The sequence below is a fragment of the Aulonocara sp. 'chitande type north' Nkhata Bay genome, linkage group LG8, assembly GCF_057382095.1.
Source record: "Aulonocara sp. 'chitande type north' Nkhata Bay isolate Kocher_YH1m ecotype deep benthic linkage group LG8, A_spYH_male_GT1.1, whole genome shotgun sequence".
NCBI classification, from domain to species: Eukaryota; Metazoa; Chordata; class Actinopteri; order Cichliformes; family Cichlidae; genus Aulonocara; species Aulonocara sp. 'chitande type north' Nkhata Bay.
This window is the reverse complement of record NC_141351.1, coordinates 5,321,018-5,341,648: the sequence shown is the minus strand read 5'-3', so window position 1 is coordinate 5,341,648 and position 20,631 is coordinate 5,321,018. Positions and strand designations below refer to the sequence as shown.

General features: G+C 39.4%; 3 protein-coding genes across 6 annotated transcripts in view; all 3 read left to right on the top strand.

The window, feature by feature from the left end:
- Positions 1-69: 69 nt before the first annotated feature.
- Positions 70-2,329, top strand: cby1 (chibby 1, beta catenin antagonist). The gene is made up of 5 exons (XM_086302897.1): positions 70-236; positions 463-561; positions 708-813; positions 937-1,049; positions 1,427-2,329. The coding sequence occupies exons 1-5, from the start codon at positions 231-233 to the stop codon at positions 1,505-1,507; spliced, it is 405 nt and encodes a 134-aa protein (XP_086159023.1). The 5' UTR covers positions 70-230; the 3' UTR covers positions 1,508-2,329.
- Positions 2,330-2,548: 219 nt separating this feature from the next.
- On the top strand, positions 2,549-7,826 carry pdap1a (pdgfa associated protein 1a). The gene is made up of 6 exons (XM_086302896.1): positions 2,549-2,725; positions 4,434-4,516; positions 4,684-4,758; positions 5,268-5,392; positions 5,480-5,631; positions 6,265-7,826. The coding sequence occupies exons 1-6, from the start codon at positions 2,713-2,715 to the stop codon at positions 6,297-6,299; spliced, it is 483 nt and encodes a 160-aa protein (XP_086159022.1). The 5' UTR covers positions 2,549-2,712; the 3' UTR covers positions 6,300-7,826.
- Positions 7,827-9,720: 1,894 nt separating this feature from the next.
- The window catches only part of sh3bp1 (SH3-domain binding protein 1), a 15,895-nt gene continuing 4,984 nt past the window's right edge, over positions 9,721-20,631 (top strand). Inside the window, exons 1-14 of one of the 4 annotated variants that reach the window (XM_086302891.1) lie at positions 10,307-10,430; positions 10,518-10,635; positions 16,043-16,085; positions 16,388-16,492; positions 16,577-16,653; positions 17,075-17,186; positions 17,673-17,749; positions 17,847-17,934; positions 18,008-18,076; positions 18,177-18,267; positions 18,361-18,497; positions 19,249-19,360; positions 19,670-19,751; positions 19,828-19,908. In XM_086302891.1, the coding sequence (XP_086159017.1) occupies positions 10,586-10,635; positions 16,043-16,085; positions 16,388-16,492; positions 16,577-16,653; positions 17,075-17,186; positions 17,673-17,749; positions 17,847-17,934; positions 18,008-18,076; positions 18,177-18,267; positions 18,361-18,497; positions 19,249-19,360; positions 19,670-19,751; positions 19,828-19,908 (1,124 nt within the window). In that variant the 5' untranslated portion in view covers positions 10,307-10,430; positions 10,518-10,585. Of the gene's footprint in view, positions 10,636-14,830; positions 15,268-16,042; positions 16,086-16,387; positions 16,493-16,576; positions 16,654-17,074; positions 17,187-17,672; positions 17,750-17,846; positions 17,935-18,007; positions 18,077-18,176; positions 18,268-18,360; positions 18,498-19,248; positions 19,361-19,669; positions 19,752-19,827; positions 19,909-20,631 lie in introns of those variants that run through there. The other 3 variants (XM_086302890.1, XM_086302893.1, XM_086302892.1) reach the window with 3 other exon arrangements.

The following is a 20,631-nucleotide window of genomic DNA, read 5'->3' as shown; positions in this document are numbered from 1 at the left end:
TGTGAACACGATACCCCCCCCCCCCCCCAAAAAAAAAAATGTAAGACGATGGATTAAATTTTAGTTTCTTTAAGGGTATTATGGTGGACATTTTTTCCCGAATAGTTTGTGCGAAAGTCGTGGAATGTTTCAGGATTGCCCACTTTGGACAAATGGAAAATTCGCACTTGCGCAGTGGCAAGCATGTTCTGCGAGAAACGGATTCAGGCGAACTTAAATAAATACCCTGTATGGAGGTAAATATGTTAGCTGTATATTTAAATTGAAACAGCATTACCTAAATACTCTGAGAGGCAGGGGATAATTTCATTAAATTGTGAGATATAAGTAATTCACGCAGCTAGCCACCTAGCATTAATTTGGTCGTGCACCGCTAACGACGGTAAACACAGTGAGAAGCTAGGTGAAGCTAGCGTTATCTTAAAAATAGTAATTCTCTTTCGGGTGCTGTCTCTGATCTAGGACCTTAAAAAATCTCTGAGGATGCCTCTGTTTGGAAACCCATTTAGTCCTAAAAAGGTTCCTCCACGTAAATCCGCCTCCTTGTCCAGCCTCCACACGGTGAGCTAATGAATTTTAGCATCATTCACACACTGGAAACACTAGTTGTACAGCACGTTCGGGGGGGGGGGGGGGGGGGGTTAATCTGCATAACACCCTGAGAGATAGCATTAACCGTTATTTATACCTTTTTATCTTTTTTTTAGTTGGATCGTTCAACTCGAGAAATAGAGCTGGGCCTTGAGTATGGCCCTCCTGTGATGAACATTGGAGGTCAGGTCTTGAAATTTGAAGAGGGACAGTGGATTACAGGTAATGGGTTTTCTGAATAATTACCTTTTAGTTCTCTCTCTCTATGTGTGTCTGTGTGTGTTATTATCTGGTTCCTTGTGGCCAACACAGCATAAACGTTTTTTTTCTCCTTTGTGAAACCAGAATCTGGTGGAAATGTGTCTAGTAGGGAAGTTCAGCGGCTTAAGAAAAAAAATATCCAGCTGGAGGAAGAGAATAACGTATTAAAACTAAAGATTGAACTTCTCCTGGATATGGTAAGATCAATTGTCATTACATTGTGAGTAATATTATGGATGTAATATTAGGCTCTGAGGTAGGAAAGGTTTTTTTTTGCCTCCTCTGTAAAGCTGTTATAACTGCATAATACTTCTTTTTTTACAGGCTGCATATTATATTTAAGTTATAAATGTAATTACCAGTTCATTCAATTATATAACGCTTACTTTTTCTTTTATTTGGCTTTTATTTATATCTTATGAACTTTTATTATATAGTTCCTATGTAGAGCACTTTGTTTCAGCTGTGGTTTTTTTAAAGTGCTTTATAAATAAAGGTGATGATGATAATGATGATGATAACCCGGTTTGTCGCAGAAGGAGTAAAATAGTGATCTTTAATCTTTTCCTTCAAGTTAACAGAGACTACCGTAGAGTATCACCTGATGGAGAAAGAAGTGGAAGAAGTCAAGACTCAACATCGAAGAAAAAAATGACAGATCTGATCTAGTGCCTCCATTGAATAAAGCGTTTTCTTCCAAGTAAATATTTTTGTATCGATAGATAACAGGACAAAAGTAATAATATCATCCATTTTCCTCAAAATGAGGATTCTTGTGTGTTACATTTTACTCTTTATTTTCCGCTTACTGTATGTTTTCTGTTTTTAATTTGTTGAATTATTTCACCTTAAAAACCTTCTTTGTTCAATACACAGCCAATTTTCTACACTTTGTACATTTGTATGTGATGTAAAACCTGCTTTTTAATATAATTTTTTTTCTATTTTCTCTTTGGATTAAAAGTAAACTCCATTGACAAAAGGCATTTCTTTTTGTTTGACTTTCGGTTTTTAGAAAATAACATTTGTGAATTGTTGGATTCATAGCAGCTCTAAAAATATACAGTAACACAATAGAAAGAATAAAATAAGAAAAGTAAGGCTTCATTCACTATTACAGCTTTTCATTCAGCTCCACTTCCAAATAGAGCAAAACCCTCATATACAGTATGCCTTCCATATACTTACTGAGCAACTTTTGGGTGGTCAGAATTATTTATAAGTATTTTTAATACATAGCATACAGAGCTTCATTTTTTGTACATTGTTTTTTATTTTATTTTAACAAACAGAATAAAAACATGCTTTTGAAACAGGCTCAAACCCGTGAAAGGAAAAGGGAAACCGGAGGTGTTAGATTTAATTCTTTTATTAGTTTTAATAGTGCATAAACCTGCACAAACTCTGAGGCTGGATCTGTATCTTGAATGTCAGCATCTCCTTCCCAACCGACCAATAAAGCCTGATTTATGCGTGAATTATGTTATGTTGTTCAGTCAGTCATAGGTGTTTATTGAGCACTGTATAAAATTCAAATAATCAAATATACGATTATGATTTTATTTATTTATGCATTATTATATTATTAAACAGATAAGCGTTACATGCCACTTTTATGAATGATTTAAGTCTCTTTATCCAATTGGTCAATGCACCTTTCAATCAAATGCGCAGTGCAGCTTATAGTCCCAAGTGCGCATGCGTACGTCTCCGCGAGCGAAAGAGGCGTCTGCCAATAGCGGGAGAGACGAAGTACTTTTTAGTCTTTTCATCTAGCACTTTAAATCACCGGCGTTTCGAGTGAACTGTTGTATTATTCTTTGACGTTGTGGTGGACTTTTATAGAACTCACCTATAACAATGCCTCGTGGTGGTAAGTATTAAAACGAAAATTCACATAATGTGCCTGTTTTTGCGAGTACATTTTAGCTAGCGGATCATTAGCCCTTTGAATTCACACATGCTTAGCATGTTTAGCATGCTACATAGTTAGCATAATGTAATTTGCCGGTAAGAACGGTTTATTAAAGGCACCAGAGACGTACCGATATCCAATTATTTATTTGTTCTCACGTGAGCTCAGATGACGACTTGGTGTTAACTTAAACCTCAATAGTCTTTTTTTGTTTTGTTTTTTGGTTGCTTGCTTTTAACCGCTAATACCGTGCGCAGAGAAGAAAGCATCCGGGTCAGTTTACATACATAATCAGTTATTGAAATTTCTATTTGGAGGTTGTCTTTGTACCAGTTTACATCACAAATATATGGTCAAACTATTCGGGGTTTTTTTCTTTGTCTTTGTCGGTACGTCCTTCTAAGTCGTCGGCTGTTAGATTTTCCGGTGAGGGGAGCTGGCCCTCTATAAACGTCAGTGTGACTCATCGGCGCTCACGGTATCTTCTCTTCACGCAGCAGGCTGTGTGGATTTCTGAAGTCACGTTGTGAATTGTGTCATCAGCCAAAGATGGCTCTGGGCACTTGTTCTCAAATATAGGGCTACATGGTGAGAGAGCACCAGTATTTTTTTCATAGTTGTGTCTACCCAGTGATTAACTTTGCAGGTTGCTTATAAGTTATCACCCCCGCCCCAAATAGCTGATTGTATTCTCAGAATGGTAATTCTGTTCCTCTGGATGCAGCATTTTCAGTGGGAGCACGCTTTTGTCGCTTATTCAAACGACTTGTTTAATGTTTTATGTTGCTAATTAGGGCTGCACGATTTTGCATAAAATGAGAATCACGATTTTTTTTTTTTTTGGCTTAGAATTGAGATCACGATTCTCTCACGATTTTCTTTTCCAATAGGCTATAAATATTTATTGCACTTATTAACTGCACATCAACTTCGTAACAATTGAAACTGAACATAAAAACGATAAATAAACATAAAAACAACAAATGTCTCACGTTTTGTTGTTGCCGCAAAATGTTGTACTGCTTGAAATTCCGTCTCCACCTTTGCTCGACACTGCGTGTATAGAGCAGGTAGTGCAACAATAGAAACGCACTGTGTAGCGTTTGTCTAGGCCTAGGGTGTTGATCATTTTCCTAAATCCCTCGTTTTGCACAGTGTTGATGGGAGCCATATCTTTGGTCAGGTGATAAGTAATAGCCTCCGTAATGTCTTTGTGCCTGCGGAAGTTCGACGGGTATAGGGAAGCGCTGTATAAGGTTCCCGTTATTGATGTTTGGGTGGTTGACCGGGACGGATTTTCTCCTGTCACTTTCTCGTCATCCCTGACGTGCTCTCCGTTGTTTTTTCCCTGCTAATTTTAGCATCACACGGCACAGCTTCTGTATCACGTGGTATAAGGCTCCGCCCTTGTCATTTGTTGAGCAGGAAGAGAGAGCGCTTGTTTTCATGCAGATTACGTCCCGCATCAAAATGCAGTACAATAGTCGTCGTCGTCGTATTTTTTTTTATTTTTTTATTTTTTTTTATTTTTTTAAATCGTTGTCATTTGGAAATGAGATCGCACATAAGTATGAATCGAGATCGCGATTTTCTAACGATTAATCGTGCAGCCCTATTGCTAATAGATGGTCTTTTTGCTGCTGACAGCTTAAAAATTGTCTTGCAGGGAAAAAGGGCCACAAGGGCCGCGGGAAGCAGTTCAGCAACCCTGAAGAGATTGATCGTCAGATGAAAGCCCAGCGAGAGATGGTGAGTGAAACTTGTTGGGGTTTTTTTTTGTTTGTGTGTTTTTTGTTTTTTTTTTTTTTTGTTTTTTTTTGTTTGTGTGGTTTTTTTGTTTTTTTTTTGTTTTTTTTATAACAAATATTTGATTACCCTAAAAGACATTAAGTATGACTGTATGTGTATTTTAACAGGAAGAAAATGGTGGTGTAGAGAAAGAGGGCTCTTCAGAGTCTGAGGAGGAAAGCAGCAGCGACGACGAGTCTGAGGTGAATGTGTTATTAATTTGTCAATGGGTGAATATGTGTGTGTTTGTGTGAGAACCTGAAAATGCATCTTTTTTGTTTTTCACTGAATGCTTACTGTCAAAAGCACCGTTTAGACCAGGGGTGGCCAAACTCAGTCCACGAGGGCCGGTGTCCCTGCAGGGTTTAGATCTCACCTTGGGTCAACACACCTGAATCACATGATTAGTTCGTTACCAGGTCTCTGGAGAACTTCACATGTGGAGGAGCTAATTTAGCCATTTAAATCAGCTGTGTTGGTTCGAGGACACATCTAAAACCAACAGTCACACACAGATATGTTGTATACATTTGGCACCACACCATAAATAACATGATGGATGAAGAAATGTCTTTATAGGAAAACAACTACACCCAAATGATTCATTACAACTACAGCAGTACACGGTTCTTAAAGGTAGTTTGTGTAGAGAATTTGATGCAAGCCCTGTCATAGTGATTGGTGTTACAAAGGTTTTTCTTTCTTTATGTAGGTTAGAAAGAGGAGTGGAGTGGAGGGGCTTATTGAGATTGAGAATCCCAATCGTGTCGCTCAGAAGAGCAAAAAGGTAGCTGAAGTAGACGTCAGCGCTCCCAGAGAGCTTTCTCGCAGGGAGAGGTGGGTGTCAAACAAAAGATGTTTTGGTTTGTGCTTCATACCTTTTCAAGGGGACTAAATATTACTATCTTAATGTATCTTTTTCAGGGAAGAGATAGAAAAGCAGAAATCAAAAGAGCGCTACATGAAACTTCATCTTGAGGGTAAGACTGAGCAGGCCAGGGCTGATCTCGCCAGACTGGCTATCATCAAGAAACAGAGGGAGGAGGCTGCCAAGAAGCGAGACGAACTCAGGAAAGGTGAGAATAGTGAAAATTGTGCAGTGTGGAGAAAGTATACACCTTGCTGCTCATTTAAATAGCTGCTTTAAAAAAATATGTCGTTTCTGAAAATGTGCATGAGTGCACAGAACCACAGATTTATCCAAGATTTATTTCAAACTACATCTCTGTAACATCTCTAAAAGTTTGTAGATAACAATCTATCTGTCTGGAGCAGAGTGACTGCATCATGCTTGTTTCTGTGGCTTTTATATTGTGAGTAATGGAGCACTTTGCATCCTCAGTGAGTTGAGTTGCAACACAAAAGCTCCAGAACATAATTCAACATACCCTCTCTGGCTTGGGGCTGTAAGAGGATATGAGATTTGTTTGTACAGGGGGGGAAAAAAAACTTTCTGTGTAGACAAAGTGTTGTACTGCCAGAGAATACAAATGCATTTTTCTGAAATGAGGCAGGGCAGGAACTTCTAAGAAAGCGCCAGGATGTCAGATGTTTGCAAGGCTTGCTGCTTTAGTGTGCCGTTCTCATAATTACAATAACCAACAGGAGACTTTATGACTCGGATTGTTTGGATGGGTTTTATGGAAATGTTTAGCACTTTGAAATTCAAAGCTTTGCACTGTTTTCTTTTTTTTGTCATTTTTCATCAGAGAAAGAAGCGGAAGAAGCCAAAGCAAAGCGCTAGTCCTCCACCTGAAAGCTTCGCCATGTACTTCACTCTCAGAGGGATGGAGGGAGAAGCAGAGGAGAACGGGGAGGGGACTATTATGGGTAGTGTCAGATCAGGACTGCTCTTAAACTCCTGTACCTCATTTTAAATCAAAGTTCGTGGGGCTTCCACGGCAAGAGAAAACAGGTGGAACAAAACAAGATGAAGAGAAATGGAACATTTGGAATGCCTCCAGGTTTCTTTAAAACTCCTTCAAGGTTCCAGAGGAGACAATCGCAGGTTTTCCAAGTGCTTCACAGCCTCTTCATTGCTCCACACCTACCAGGTTTTTAATTCAAAAGCTGCTGAAGTTATTTGCATTCCTTTTGATTTGTGCATTTTTTTTTTTTTAAAACAAGATTACCTAATAGAAGTTTACTGTCATGTAAAATTGCATGAGGATTTCTTTGGTGCTTTACTTTTTCTCCAGTTTTAACTGTTTTGTAAGAACTCAAATCAGCGACAGGAGAAGGAAAGAACATTATTAAACACATGAACTGATATAGGAAGTACACTCTGGATTTTACTACTTTGTTCTAGGTTTAAAATGGTATGCTGCAGCTCAGTTATCAGAAATCAGTTGAGTTGATATTTTGCATAAACGTTTCCTCATTCTTCTCACTCCATTAGAGTAAAGTCAAAATTTCCAGAAACTGCTGTCCCCTTTTTTTTTTTTTTTTTTTTTTTTTTTTTTTTCCCCGTTTGCCATTGATATGAAAACAGATTTTTAATTGGAAATTTACAGAGTGGAAATAATTGGCTGTTGTCTCCACCACAGCGAGACATATTGTTATTTGGTTTGTCTTATGTCCCGTGATTGTTTTCAGTACTTTCTTACCTTCAGTCAACTTACTGTTCATGTTTCTTGGCCTTAGACCACCAGGAACAGCCCATGAAATTCCTTTAAAAGAATTTTTTAATTTTTTTTTTTTTTAATTTTAATTTTTTTTTTTTGGGAGGGAGGTGATGTATCTGTATTTAAAAGTTTAATCTGAAACATCCTCAGTATTTTTGGCCTTACGCTGTTTCTAGTGACAGCTTCTGTATTTCTGTAGCAGAGTGTCTTTTGTCGCCTTGTTAAAGTTTACATGACACCAGCTCACTGTTTTTTCTGTAAGTAAAGTGCTACAGTTAACATACACATACTTTCTTAGGTACATTACCACTCAGCAGTAATGCACTTATATACATAAGCACCTCTAAAAACAGCTTCCAGATGATGGCCCGGCTCCTCTCACGGAGCAAAAAACCCCCGAATGTTATTAACTTCACAAAGAGGATTTTCTGCAGGGCAGCTGAATTGTCTAGACTGAACAGGTGAACATAATAAATTGGTCATTATGTGGTGCGTTGGAAATTATCTTGAACAAAATTATGGTGTTTTCCACGATGTTCACTGGACAAAATGTTGAAACCATGAGGTGTAAGAGGTGTTTTCCCTCATGTATTTGAAGTGATTTGAAACAATAAACTGATCAGCTGCGTTGCTGCATCTAATTTAAACTGCAAGCATTGGACTGTTTCATCTGCTCACCTAACACGGTAAAACATGTTGTTCTGATAAACGGATTAATTTGGATGGGCCTGAAAGTAATGGCGCACTTGTGCCAGATGCCAAACTATGTCCAGTTCTGTACAAACGTCTCAAGCCACTCCTAATTCAAAACGTATATATGATAATAGGTAAATGGGTGCAGTGATTAAATATAATATGCAAAAATAAATGCAGTAAATGAGGCAAAAACAGTTTATGCGATTCTAATGAGCTTGAAAATCAGTATTTGGGATGAGTGCCTTTATTCTTCAACACATCCTGAACTCTCAGGCACCTTTCTTGTCATTTCTTTAAGTAGTCTTCAGGAATAGTTCTCCAGGTTTCTTGAAGGACATTCAAAGGTCTTTGTTCTGCTGTTTGTCAAGATGATCCCACACTACATCAATAATGTTGAGGTCTGGACTCTGGGGTGACCAATCCATGACTTAAAGTGCTCCATTGTCTGTGTTTGGGATCATTGTCATACTGAAAAATGAAGCTGTTACCAATCAGACACTTTCTGTATGGTATTACATCAAATGGTGCTTTTTTTGCATCAAGAATTCCATCAATTTTGACAGGATCCTCAAAATCAGCTTAAATGCAACCCCGAACCACAACAGAGCATCCATGTTTTTCAGATGGTTCAGGACACTGACTATACTTCTGAGTTATATTTTACTGTATTATACCTGTTAAACTGTGTTATCTTTGGTATTTTTCATGGCTTCAGCTAAAGAATTGGAAAAAAATGTTTCTTTAATTTTTTTTCTTGATAGGTTGTTAGTAACAAAATACCTAAAGATACAACTTAAATATCATACTTCATATGCAGACACAACACTAGTTTATTCTTTGAGCTGAGTTACTCAAGGTTGCCTTAAAGCATGACCAAAAAACCAAAAAAGTCTGGGGTGGGGCGAGGGGTTGCTCAAAATGTTTGCACAGTGTTGCATGAAACCCACAGTGTTGCAGAAATGTAATTTGACTCGAAGCCAAAAGAAATGGTCAGGAAACTGCTAAAAATAAAGACTCAGTTTGTCATGTGCATTTTGACAATGCTGCCACCAGGCTGTAGCATGTGGCAGTTGAGGGCTGGTTCAATCTCACTTGCACCCTCTGATCGATTTAGTGTCAATGCTGAAAGAAAAAAGAAGAATAAAATCTGGAAATGAAGCTCAGGTGCCATTTCACCGTGATCCAAAGGGAGAACTGTCATAGCTCCCTCCTGGAAGGTATTTTGGAGCAAATACAGCAATATTTTTAAGCGTATTGCATTTCACTGCAAATCCTACACGTGCAGTTTTTAACCCTCAGCGAATGAGCAGTGAAAATAAAGATCATTTATCTACTGTTTGCAAAACACTACACAAGTAACAGAATAATATCACAAAATAACATCAGAAAAACATAATGGCTGTGATAAGCTGATTTCATGTGCCTCCTAGTTGAGTTATGAAGGGCATTTTGTTAAAATCGCAATGTTGATCTACAAACACTCTACAAACTTTAATGTAAAACTTTAACAAGTACAGTAATGTTTAATTTTTTTTAAGGCATCATTATTCATTTCTAGTTAATTCATGGGATTAACGTGTCCTTACTGTAGTTTTTGTTTTTGGTAACAGATTTCGTACTAAGAGTGTCTGAGCCCAAACAGGAAGGGGAGAGCCCTCTGTGACTGCTTGCCTAAATCTAAAGTCAAAGTGAAACAAGAAGAATAAAAACATCTGTGTGCCATGAATGGAGACATGATTTGCAATCACCATAAATTTAAGAACAATAAATCCCAAATTATAAGAATGGTTCTCGAATCCAGAAACGGAGCTAAAAGAACGAGTAAAGTAACTTCAGACACGATTAAAGGCGAGTTACGCTTATTTGACGCTAAACTTAAAGAGACTGCAGAAAGTCAGTGCTGTGTTTACAAAACAACAACCAAAAAAAATCCAAAAGATCTAAAAATGTTAACCGAAAAGGAAGCAGACTACCTGAAGCAAAAATTAAAATGCCCAGATTTTTAAAGAGGAATAGAGTGGACTCGTTAAAATGGAAATAACTTTTAAGCTGACAGGAAAAAAATGTTACAAACAGCAGCTCAGTTTCCTCTTTCGGCCATTTCACATCCTTTTTACCTTAGTTTACAGAACTACACATTAACCACAGCCGTGCCTGAAGGATATTTTAAGTGGGCGAGCATCATTCTAATTACAAGATGCAACAAACAAACGCAGCGCTGCGCAAATTATTCCTCATGAGATATCCGTCTGCAAAGGCGGATCAACCTTTCATGTAGTTAAAAGTCAAATGATACCTACACAGTCCCACTCATTCTTCTCTGTCACATCATGCGTCATTTTAGACTGTCAAATCATAGTGTGACAATGCAACAACAAAAAAAAAAATCTCTCTTCCCTCTCACAGCCTGCATATCATCTGTGCAACTTCCTCATTCGCTGACTTGTGCTCGACGTGACTTGAGAGCGTGCTCCTGAAACGAGAACGAAAACTGAAGGCCAAAACACGCATGCATAAACACACAAAAACCAGACAAAGCAGAGGCAGAGCCACCGGTCTGTGCTTTCTCTTCCTGATGCAGTAACGCAGCCTGGAGCCTGTGTGGACTTTTCCTCCACTATTTTTTCTTTTTTAATTAACAGGATACCTTGCTGAGTCGATCAAGAGTGGGTAGGTCAGGTAGAAAGGCTGGTTGGACTCTGCTGCCAGCATGCTCCGGCAGTCTCTGAGCATCCTGAAGCAGTTGGGCACTGCGACAAGGTAAGCCTGAACTTGTATTCTGAATGTTGCATTTAAACGACATTATGATCACATTTAAAGTAAATTTAAGGTCTTCTGTGGCGCCAAACGTTGCGTCGTGTAAGACAGATGTCCCTTGAGTTACATATTGCCGCATTAGATAAAGAAATCAGTAACCACAGCCGTGACCATAGTGTAATGAATATACATCAGCTTGAACAGTAGTATTCGGTGGCTATCTGTAGGGAAATATCACTGAGACTTCTCTGCTTTATTTTTGTCATTTATGCTCATCATATACTACCAGCCACCTTAATGCCACTCCTGCTATCAGACTACATGAAAAATTATCCACCGCTGCGTTACTAATACGATGGATCGCTTTACTTTGAGACTTTATTTTCTTTAACGCTAAGAGGGAGGGGAATTCTCAGTGCAGTTTTCGTATCAGTTTGATAATCTGATTTGGTTTTTTGTATGTTCTCACTTTCAGTGTGATGGAAGTGTGTAAAGTAGCTGGTTCCTCTTTAAAGTGACTCATACTGTTTGGATTTTGAGGGAAACCTCGGACTCAGAGCGGCTGAGCACTTCTGAACAGAGAAACTGACTCAAGGTTGTGGTGAATGTTAGAAACACACTCTGGAAAGATGGTGGCTCTTTGTCAGGAGGTTGCTTTTAAATTGCTAAACTGATATTTCAACAGTGCAAACATTAACTGGAAAATAAAAGCCTTTGTCACAACAGTTCTCTGGGCTTTTTGAAGGCTCTTCAGCTGATTCACATACTGCTCGCTAAAGCCTCGTTAGAAATTCAGTGGAAGGGTGTCTGGCAGGTAGCTTATTGAAAGGAAACGGGGAGAAAAGGCTGAGGTATGCCTAATTACACAAGAAGTGGACTGAGAATTGTTGGGTCTGATGGAGTGTTAAATCCAAATTTGAAATTCAGGTCAGGAGAGTTTATCTGTAACACACGGTGGAGGCTCTGTCATGGTTTGGGTCTGCATTTCAGCGAGTGGTGTTGGAGAGCTTGTCAAAATTGATAGAACTCATAGATTTACTGGACTTTAGCCATGTTGCACGGGGAAAGTGTTTGATTGACTTCATTTGTCTTCAAGACCCAAACACGTTGTCAGAGCAGTATCAGAACACAGTGGAATAGTAATGCACTGGGCTCTATAGATCCCGGACCTCATCACTGAAGCAGTCTGGGAACATCTGGACAGAGAACAGAACAAAAGACCAAAATCCAAAGTACAGCTTTGAATATCTTCCAAGAAGCCCAGAGAACTATTCCCGAAGACTACACAAAACCTGCATACTAGAGTTCAAACTGCCCTGAAGAATAAATATGTCATATGAAAAATAGACTTGGTAGTTATTCAAAACTCTGTTTTTGCCTTATATACTGTATTTCCATGCAGGTTTGCACATGTTTCAGTAAACACCCATTTCCTGTTTTCCTTGCAAAAAAATGAAGTAATATGGGATGGCTTAAGACTTTTGCACAACACCTTAAAGTTGAAAGTAGGTGCCAGATTATGTTAGGCATTCCTGTGGTTGACTACCACTGAGTGACTGGCGTTAGCAAAGAAGTGGGTGACTAAATCATGCACCTTTGCGCTATTTGGTTTTCTTGGTACAAGCTTGCATGCAGCAGGGCTAGAGGAGTGTGGTTTCAGGCTGTGCTCCCTTTACCTTTGACGCATTCTGGTTTAATAATAAACTCGGCAGCGTGCATCTGCAGCAGGGCAACGTGGGCTCCAACTAACACGAACAGCACTTTTCACTTTGTACTGGAGCGTTGAGCTCTGATGAAATAAACACACATATAAATAGACATATTGCACACTGATCTAAACACATACACCTCTAAGGTCTCACATACAATTCCTAATAAAGTATATGTGCTCTAAAACAAGCACCTACTGAGGATTTCTTCTCCTTGTGTTGCGAAAGGCCAGATTTTAGATTCACGAGAGGAATTAAAACTATACCTTAGAAGTACTGAAGCATAACTGAACTCTTTGTGAACTGGGCTTGGTTTCCTTTCAGCTTAGCACAAACATAATGGCTGCAGTGACTTTTATCGGCTCTCTGTAGATTGCTTTGCCTCCTCTTGTGACAGCAGAGAAACTTGTGGTGTTGCAGTCCTCCCCACCTGGTGCTAAATAAACCACAGCACTACCCTACACGCCCATGCTTAGGCTCTTGTCATGGTGTCGCATGTTATTCAGGCCTAAAATGTCCTTTATCTTTTACCACCCCCACATTTAGATATATTTATGTCCCCCATGCAGAAGAGGCGCAAACTGCGAGGCCACTGCACTGAAACAGTAGGAAAGTCAGTTACCCGGTACAGAAATAACTTTATCACGTGGTGTGCTCAAATACACCAAAAAATTGCGATGACTTCTTGGTGAAAGTTTCATTTGATTTGTTACTGAAAGCAAGTCTAGTCAACTGGGGCTGTACTTTATGTTTGTGACTAATCAGCACATATTAATTAGCACAGCAACATGCTAAACTGAGATAGTCAACATGGTAAACATCACTTACCTGCTAAATGACTGTATATAAAAGACTGATGCCAGTGCAGAAGTGCCTTAAAGTGGCATTCTTTCTGATGGTCAGCAGGGTGTGATGCATCGTCCAAGTCCACATATATATGAGAAAGATTCATGACTATATTCATGATATTTCGGTTATGTTAGGTTATATTGGTGTTTCATGTGTATTACTTGATGTTTGGGTCTCTATATATAACTGGACAACTTTTGGATAGTCCCACTATCTAGTCTCACAAATGAGTAATAATGGCTGAAACTGTATTTTACCCGATTAATGAACTAGAAAACTAGATTTAACTGTACATCCCATGATTCAACAGTTTGTAGAAGTAGTAGTGTGAAGTACTCATTTTCTGTATGACTTTATCAGTTTCTCGTATCGTTACGGAATTATTTTGACCCACTCTTCTCTCACATGTCGTGCATTTCATTCAAGTTGATGTCTGGGCTTTGACGTGGTCACTACAACACCTTGATTCTTTTCCAGTCATTCTCTTGTAGGTTTGCTGCAGCGTTTAGGATCATGTTCTGTTGCATGTCCTTTCTGACCTAAGCTTTAGCTGACGGACAGATTGCCTCACGTTTGACACTAGAGCACTTTGGTGCACAGAGGAGTTCATGGTTGACGCAGTGGTTGCATGGTTCACAGATCCTGTGGCTGCAAAACAAGCCCAAATCATCACCCCTCCACCACCGTGCTTAATACATGAGACATTTGTGTTGATACTCTGGGTATAGCTCTGGGTTTGATTCTCTGGGGCTTTTGGTCAAACATGGAGCTGTCACATTGCTCCAGAAGATTTGTACTTTTTTCAGGCACGGCCACCGTGCTGAGCTGAATTGTTCTTTTTGTAGAGCCTTTCTGCTAAGAACCTTTCCAAACAAGCCACACTTGTTCGATCTTTTTATAGCTGTACTGCCATGAAGATGAAAAGATTACACAGTTTGTGTAATCTGTAGATACTAATTTAAATGTAGCTCTTGCGGTTTTTAACAGTTTCTCTGCTACTTATCCTCTGAATTCCTATGGAAGCAGTAATGGTGTATTTACATTTTTACCAGCCTTAAAGTCCAGGGCCCGTATCCCTAAAGAATCTTTGTGCAAAAAGTGGCTCCTAGCGGCCAAATTCTAAGAAAATTCTCAGAGTCATGACGTTTTCTTAGAATTTCCCCTAAAAGTGACACGACAATCCCAGTTAATATAAAAGCTATTCCTCAAGATTCCTAACGCTTAAAAGGGCTCCTAAGGCAAGATCTGCTAAGAGCAGGGAAGAGGACTTTTAGTGGCTTAGGAGTTCCCCTAAGCAGCTGCACAAAATGGCCAACAGAAGAGGCAGGAGAGATGTCCTGCAAACACTGGATGACAGGGAATTATTGAGACGCTACAGATTGGATCGTGCAGGAATCATGTTTGTGGTGGATCTCCTTAGAGATGCAATTACTTCACCAACTCGACGCCACAACGCTATTACACCAGAGACGAAAGTAATCACAACCCTGAGGTATTTGGCAACCGGGAAAATGCAACAATGCAGCAGTGATGACTTGGGTCTGCAATCACAGACATTGCTAAAAGCTGAGCGGTGTTACCCTCGTTAAGACCACACTGGACTTGTAACGTTGTGATTTCTACTTCATTAATGACAGCCCCTTGAGATAGGCCATCTTGTTTTCAACAGGGTCCATATGGGAGTGAAAGTACAAAATATGTCAGCTAGGATATTAATATGAGCAAATAAGACACAAATCATTATTTGAACAGGGTGTAATGAGTTTAAGTTTTCACATATTTTAGATTCTAATGTTAGGCTATAACCCCTACAGCTTACTATTCATTTTCCAGATATTTTCTTGAATGTGAAATATTATTTACAATTACAGTCAGCATAAGATTAGAGTGTATAATTATGTTTATTGATTTGAGGGTACATCCTTTGCTCATTATCACCAAAAGCTCATTCCTTGCTCAGAGTTCACTGAAAATGTTCTGGAATCACTTCTAAGCTAAAACTCCTGGCAAGGAATTTTTAGGTTAAGTTAGGAGCTCTCTGAGAGGATTCTCAGAATCTTTAGGGATACGGGCCCAGGTCTGGTTTGTTATGTCTAGTTTAAAATAATAATATATATGTAAAAAAAGATAGCAATGACTGAAATAGTAAACTTTAAACTTCAAAACCAGTGTGTGATGTCATGTTGGCTATGTTCATTGTGAGCACGTTAGCATGCTAATGCTAGCATTTTTCAAGTTTCCGTTTTAAGCACAGGTTACAGGTTGGTTTCAAACATTGAGACCGATACGATTTTTAAGTCAAAATGTACATTTCAAGCCCCTTTATTTTTTTGACATTTATTTCTTTTTAGCTACAGCTAACAGAATTCTTTCACATTTTGATTAGCCGAGTAACAATTTTTAGACCACAGAATATAAAAACAGCAGCACAATATCACAGTCCAAGGTTGCATGTTTGAATTCAGTTGATTTAAATAAATTTAGAAAACCCTGAATATCAACAGACACGTGTTATCCTTAGCTTAATTATATGTATTAAATCAGCGGTCCCCAACCTTTTTTGCGCCACGGACCGGTTTATGTCCGACAATATTTTCACAGACTGCCCTTTAAGGTGTCACGGTAAGTAACACCAGTGCCAGTACCAAAAAAAATAACACACGGGAAAGACCCAAGGAAACCGAGTTATCGATGAAAATGATTAACCCCGAGCCTCAACTCTTGCAGCCTGGTACCAAACGACTCATGGACTGGTCCGTGGCCCGGCGGTTGGGGACCGCTGCATTAAATATCATGCTAAAACAATACATTAAACAGCAGATCTTTTCTAAATTAATATCATTTTTTTGCAGGTCACAAGATGCTACCGACCTTCTACATGAAGACCTGGTTATGGTGAGAAAAATAATCTGCTTTACCCTTACAGATTTCTTTTATTCTTATACTGTTATGAATAACGTATTATTCAAGATAGAGTGTGGTTTATAGCCATAGCTGTATATTGTCAATGGTTACCACAGCGATGCTCTACTAGCTCTACTAGAGGACACATTCACTTACCACCCACTTTCTATTTCATGTAAATTTATGCAACAATAGCATTTTTCGTTTGCACACATCATTTATAGCAGTAAAATAATAAATTAAATACCATCATTCGACGCTCTAAGGTTCACCGTATGTGTGTTTGACCAAAGGTGGAGCAGAGGATTGAACCAGCCAGGAAGGCAGCTCAGGTCCTCCATAAAAAGCTGCAGAGCTGCATGCAGAGTCAACCGGGGCTGGAGGCCGAAAAACGAATGGTAGCAGTGTTAATGCATCTGTGTGGTTTATGGAAATGCTCTGTTAGTTACTGAAAAATGTCACATGTCCTCCTCTCTCTACAGAAAAAACTTCCTCTGATGCTTCTGTCTGTCAGCATGGCAGAAAGTCTGAAAGACTTCGATGCAGAGTCCTCAATCAGGTGACAGGTTTGATCTTCTGCAGTTACCCTTCCACCCCTCCATTGATCCATCTGTGTTCTGTACTTGAACTCCAATGCTCTTACTGACACTAGAGTCATGCAAAAACCTCATGACTGTAGTGTGGAGGTTTTCGAGTTTTCACTTCTGGGTGAAAAAAGAAAGAGGATGCTGTCTATGACTTGCTACCAGAGCTCTGTGCATCTGCTTTATTTAGAGTTTAGCGCTATAATAGGTTAGCCTGATGGGTTGCGTGCATGCCATTTGCTTTGTATATTGATTTATCTAGTTTAAATCTGAAGGAACATGCTTTTTTGCACTTTTAAATGAAATTTATAGCATGTCTTCTGATATATTTCCAAAACAGTATATCAGATTTGAGGTGGATATTTATCATGATTTGGTCGTGTGTGTGTGTGACAGGAGGGTGCTGGAAATGTGCTGTTTCATGGAGAAGATGCTGGCCAACATGCTGGCAGACTTTGAGATGAAAATGGAGAAGGAGGTCCTGGAGCCACTAAACAAGCTTAGCGAGGTGACAACAGCTTAATGTTCATGTTGCTGAACAGAAGATCAGTGATGAGCAAAACCAAGAATATGTTCTGATATAATTTAGGCTAAAAGTGCTTTTTTAATTTTTAACCCGTGAAGCTCCTTCATGAACAGAAGGGTTTTTCTCATAGTTTAGGCTTTCCTGTTGAACAAAATGACTCAGTTTGCATCAAACATTAACTGGAACCCCCCCCAAACTGTTCAAATGGTCATCAAACCACAACTTAACTGATGTACACTGAGGTGTCAAAACTTGTCATTATAGGTACAGAGGAGGTCGTTAAATGCTAGATGAGTTAACTACTTGTGCTTTTGTAGCCACTTGAACGTCATTGTTAAGTCTTTGCTATATTCTGCCCATCCCCTGTATGTGATTATTTAGAAATATAGACTACACTCATGCACAATCCTCTAGATGTAACTAAATGATCACATAAAATCTTTTTTTTCCCTTTTTGTGTCCATTTAGGATGATTTACCTGAAATTCTAAGGAACAAAAAGCAGTTTGCAAAGCTCACAACAGATTGGAACAATGCAAGAATGAGGTGAGGTTTTTAAACATCCTGCACTTTAACCACACACCCCACCCCACAATTTTTCAAATTTTTATATGTGTCGGCGTGTGTGTGTATGTGTGGTCAGGAGTCAGGCTAGCACTGGACCTCAGGCAAAGCAGGATGGGCTTAGGGAAGAAATGGAAGAAGCTTGGAGGAAGCTGGAGAGCATCAAGGTACAAGTGTTTAAGTCTGTTTGGAATCATTGGCGTCGTCTTGATCTCTGACCTTTTGCTGTTGTCTCTGTAGGACCAGTACTCTGCAGACCTGTATCACTTTGCAACTAAGGAGGATGACTACGCAAATTACTTTATTCGTGTGAGTCACCGTTACGGTAATGATGTGACCTTTTTCTTAACTTTGACTTTTGTTTCTTTTTATATCCACCGCCTCTGCTTCTCTCTTGGTCAAAAAATAGCTTCTCGAGCTGCAGGCAGAATACCACAAGAATTCTCACATGTTCCTGGATAAAAACATCAGCGAACTCAAAGAGGATCACAGTCAAAAAGGTAACCCGAGTTTTCTCAGGTCCGTGCGTTTCATCCGCTGCACTGATGTAATATTGCGATACGTGTCATCATGCCCTGCTGTGTGTTTTGCAGAGTCGTCACAAAGCCTCTCCAACCAGAAGGTCTACGGGGAGCCTCTGCTCTCACATTTGTCTCAAAGCAACAGAGAAATCGCGGCGCCCATCCAGGAGTGTATTCACATGCTGCTGAGAACAGGCATGAGAGAGGAGGTACCGCACAGTGTTCGCAGTCATAACACACAGACCCAGAAATATGCAAATTAAAAGTGCTTTCATTGCCCACTTAAATTGCTGTGCACCGTCCAAGCCTGAGTGCACATCATATTGCTTTCTGAGGTTATTACTGTTATGTAACTCTCAGGATTTATGCTGCTCTAAGCACTAATTTAGACACTTTGTATACTCTTGGATCACTATAATGCATCACATGGTCTTCTCAGGCTCACGGCTCAGCTATCGGCTGAATTGAGGAGCTGCACAAAGGCCCAGTGTTATATGAATAGTGATTCTTTTGAACCAAAGCTAGTGTAGCATCACAGGAACAAAGAAAAGAGCTCCAAATTAACATCACAGGTCCTATTTAAATCAACGTGTACGGGCCAGCAGCTCTGCAAAACTGGAGTCAGAGTTACTCACTAAAATTAAAAAGAAGTTTAGAGCATTGGTGTGTTAATGTTTGTTCATTTGCAGTAACTACAAAGTACAGTTAAGATTGATGGGAAAGTAATCAGTTTTGCATGTTAAGCACAAACTGTATGGGCAAACTGAAAGGGTGGAAAAAAATCAGTGTCTAAACGTATATAATCAGTAAAGAGGGTGTTAACACTTTCTTTCTGAGCCGTGGGGGCTTTCCCTGGTTATGTTGATTTGAACTGACTGACTGCTGGCTGGTTGCGACTTCTACCGCTCGAACGCTCTTTTTTTTTCTCCCGTTTTTCATGAACCGTCGTCTTTCCTCAAGGGTCTGTTTCGCTTGGCCGCCGCAGCCTCGGTGATGAAGAGGCTGAAGACGTGTCTGAATCAAGGGACGGTGGACCACAGCGAGTTCAGCATGGACCCTCACGCCGTGGCAGGTGAGGCTGTGCCCTCTTCCATTTCCCGTCATGAGGGCTCTTCCTCATCTGGCCAGCCAATGTGACTTTCACAGCTCATTTTAACAACCCAGTTCCTCTTCTGTTTGCTCCAAGTACAGCTTCCTGTGAACATCAAAAACACCACTTCAGTGCGCTAGAATTATTTATAGCAGTGCAATATAAAAGCGTTTATTAATGGATTATGTTGAGAAAACAGCAAGAAGGTTAAATTCAAAATGGAATATTTTGGGTTAATAAATATATGTGTTTTTATCTAACGGTGGGATTTACTTCTGAATGTGTCGACAGGAGCTTTGAAGTGTTACCTCCGAGAACTTCCCGAACCTCTAATGACGTTTGACCTCTACAACGACTGGTTTAAAGCAGCAGGGTCTGTACAAAATCGATTTCTACATTTCTCATTTTGACTGTGGTGTGTTCCTTAACTCTGACCTCTGACCCCATAGGGAGAAAGAGCTGTCAGAGAAGCTGGAACAATTCAAGATACTTCTAAAGAAACTGCCACCTGAAAACTACAACAACCTCAGGTGTGTAGTCTGTGAATAGCTTTTTTCTTTTTTTGCACTCACACGATCAAATGTTCTGACGAAGAAGTTGTTGTTTTTTAAATTTACCTAACTGAAATATTTCAGCAGTATTGTTGGCTCATGAGTCATGATGGCTCTTTGTTTTGTATATATATAGTATGTGTGGTTAAGACAATATAAAAAAGATGTATTGGGTTCAGTTTTGGCCCTTGTGTTTCTGCTCAGATGTCTAGTTAGTTTTTAATGTGTCTTGAATTAGCTTCTGTTGGTCCTGTGTATGGTGGACCTGAGAGGTCAAATGCACTGCAACCTAAGAAAACACCAGCAAATAGAAAAAACACTGCAAAAACACACAAAAACACAAGACACACCCAATAAACAACAAAGGAATTTTAGTAAAACACAATAGAAGTGAAAAAAAACCCCTGATGTTTTGTGTAATGTGTGTTTTAATCACATGATTCATGTAACTGTGGACACATGCCTGCTGTTAGCCCTTTACTGTTAGCGTCTCACTTCTGCAGCGTGCTGTCACGTTGGAGCTTTTGCTGCCATTTTTCCTCTTTCCTTTGTGTTTTATTTTACTTCCTTTGTGTTTTATTTTACTTCCTTTGTGTTTTATTTTACTTCCTTTGTGTTTTATTTTACTTCCTTTGTGTTTTGCATGCTTTTGCAGAATTTCTCTATTTGCTGCTGTTTTCTTGTTTTTGACCTTTAAGGACC

What these genes read in the sequence shown, in the direction of transcription:
- cby1 (XM_086302897.1), top strand. An exon ending in AGAGGGACAGTGGATTACAG is followed by an intron (nt 814 to 936) that starts GTAATGGGTTTT and finishes TTGTGAAACCAG; the next exon opens with AATCTGGTGGAAATGTGTCT. An exon ending in TTGAACTTCTCCTGGATATG is followed by an intron (nt 1,050 to 1,426) that starts GTAAGATCAATT and finishes TTTTCCTTCAAG; the next exon opens with TTAACAGAGACTACCGTAGA.
- pdap1a (XM_086302896.1), top strand. An exon ending in GAGCTTTCTCGCAGGGAGAG is followed by an intron (nt 5,393 to 5,479) that starts GTGGGTGTCAAA and finishes TATCTTTTTCAG; the next exon opens with GGAAGAGATAGAAAAGCAGA. An exon ending in GCGAGACGAACTCAGGAAAG is followed by an intron (nt 5,632 to 6,264) that starts GTGAGAATAGTG and finishes ATTTTTCATCAG; the next exon opens with AGAAAGAAGCGGAAGAAGCC.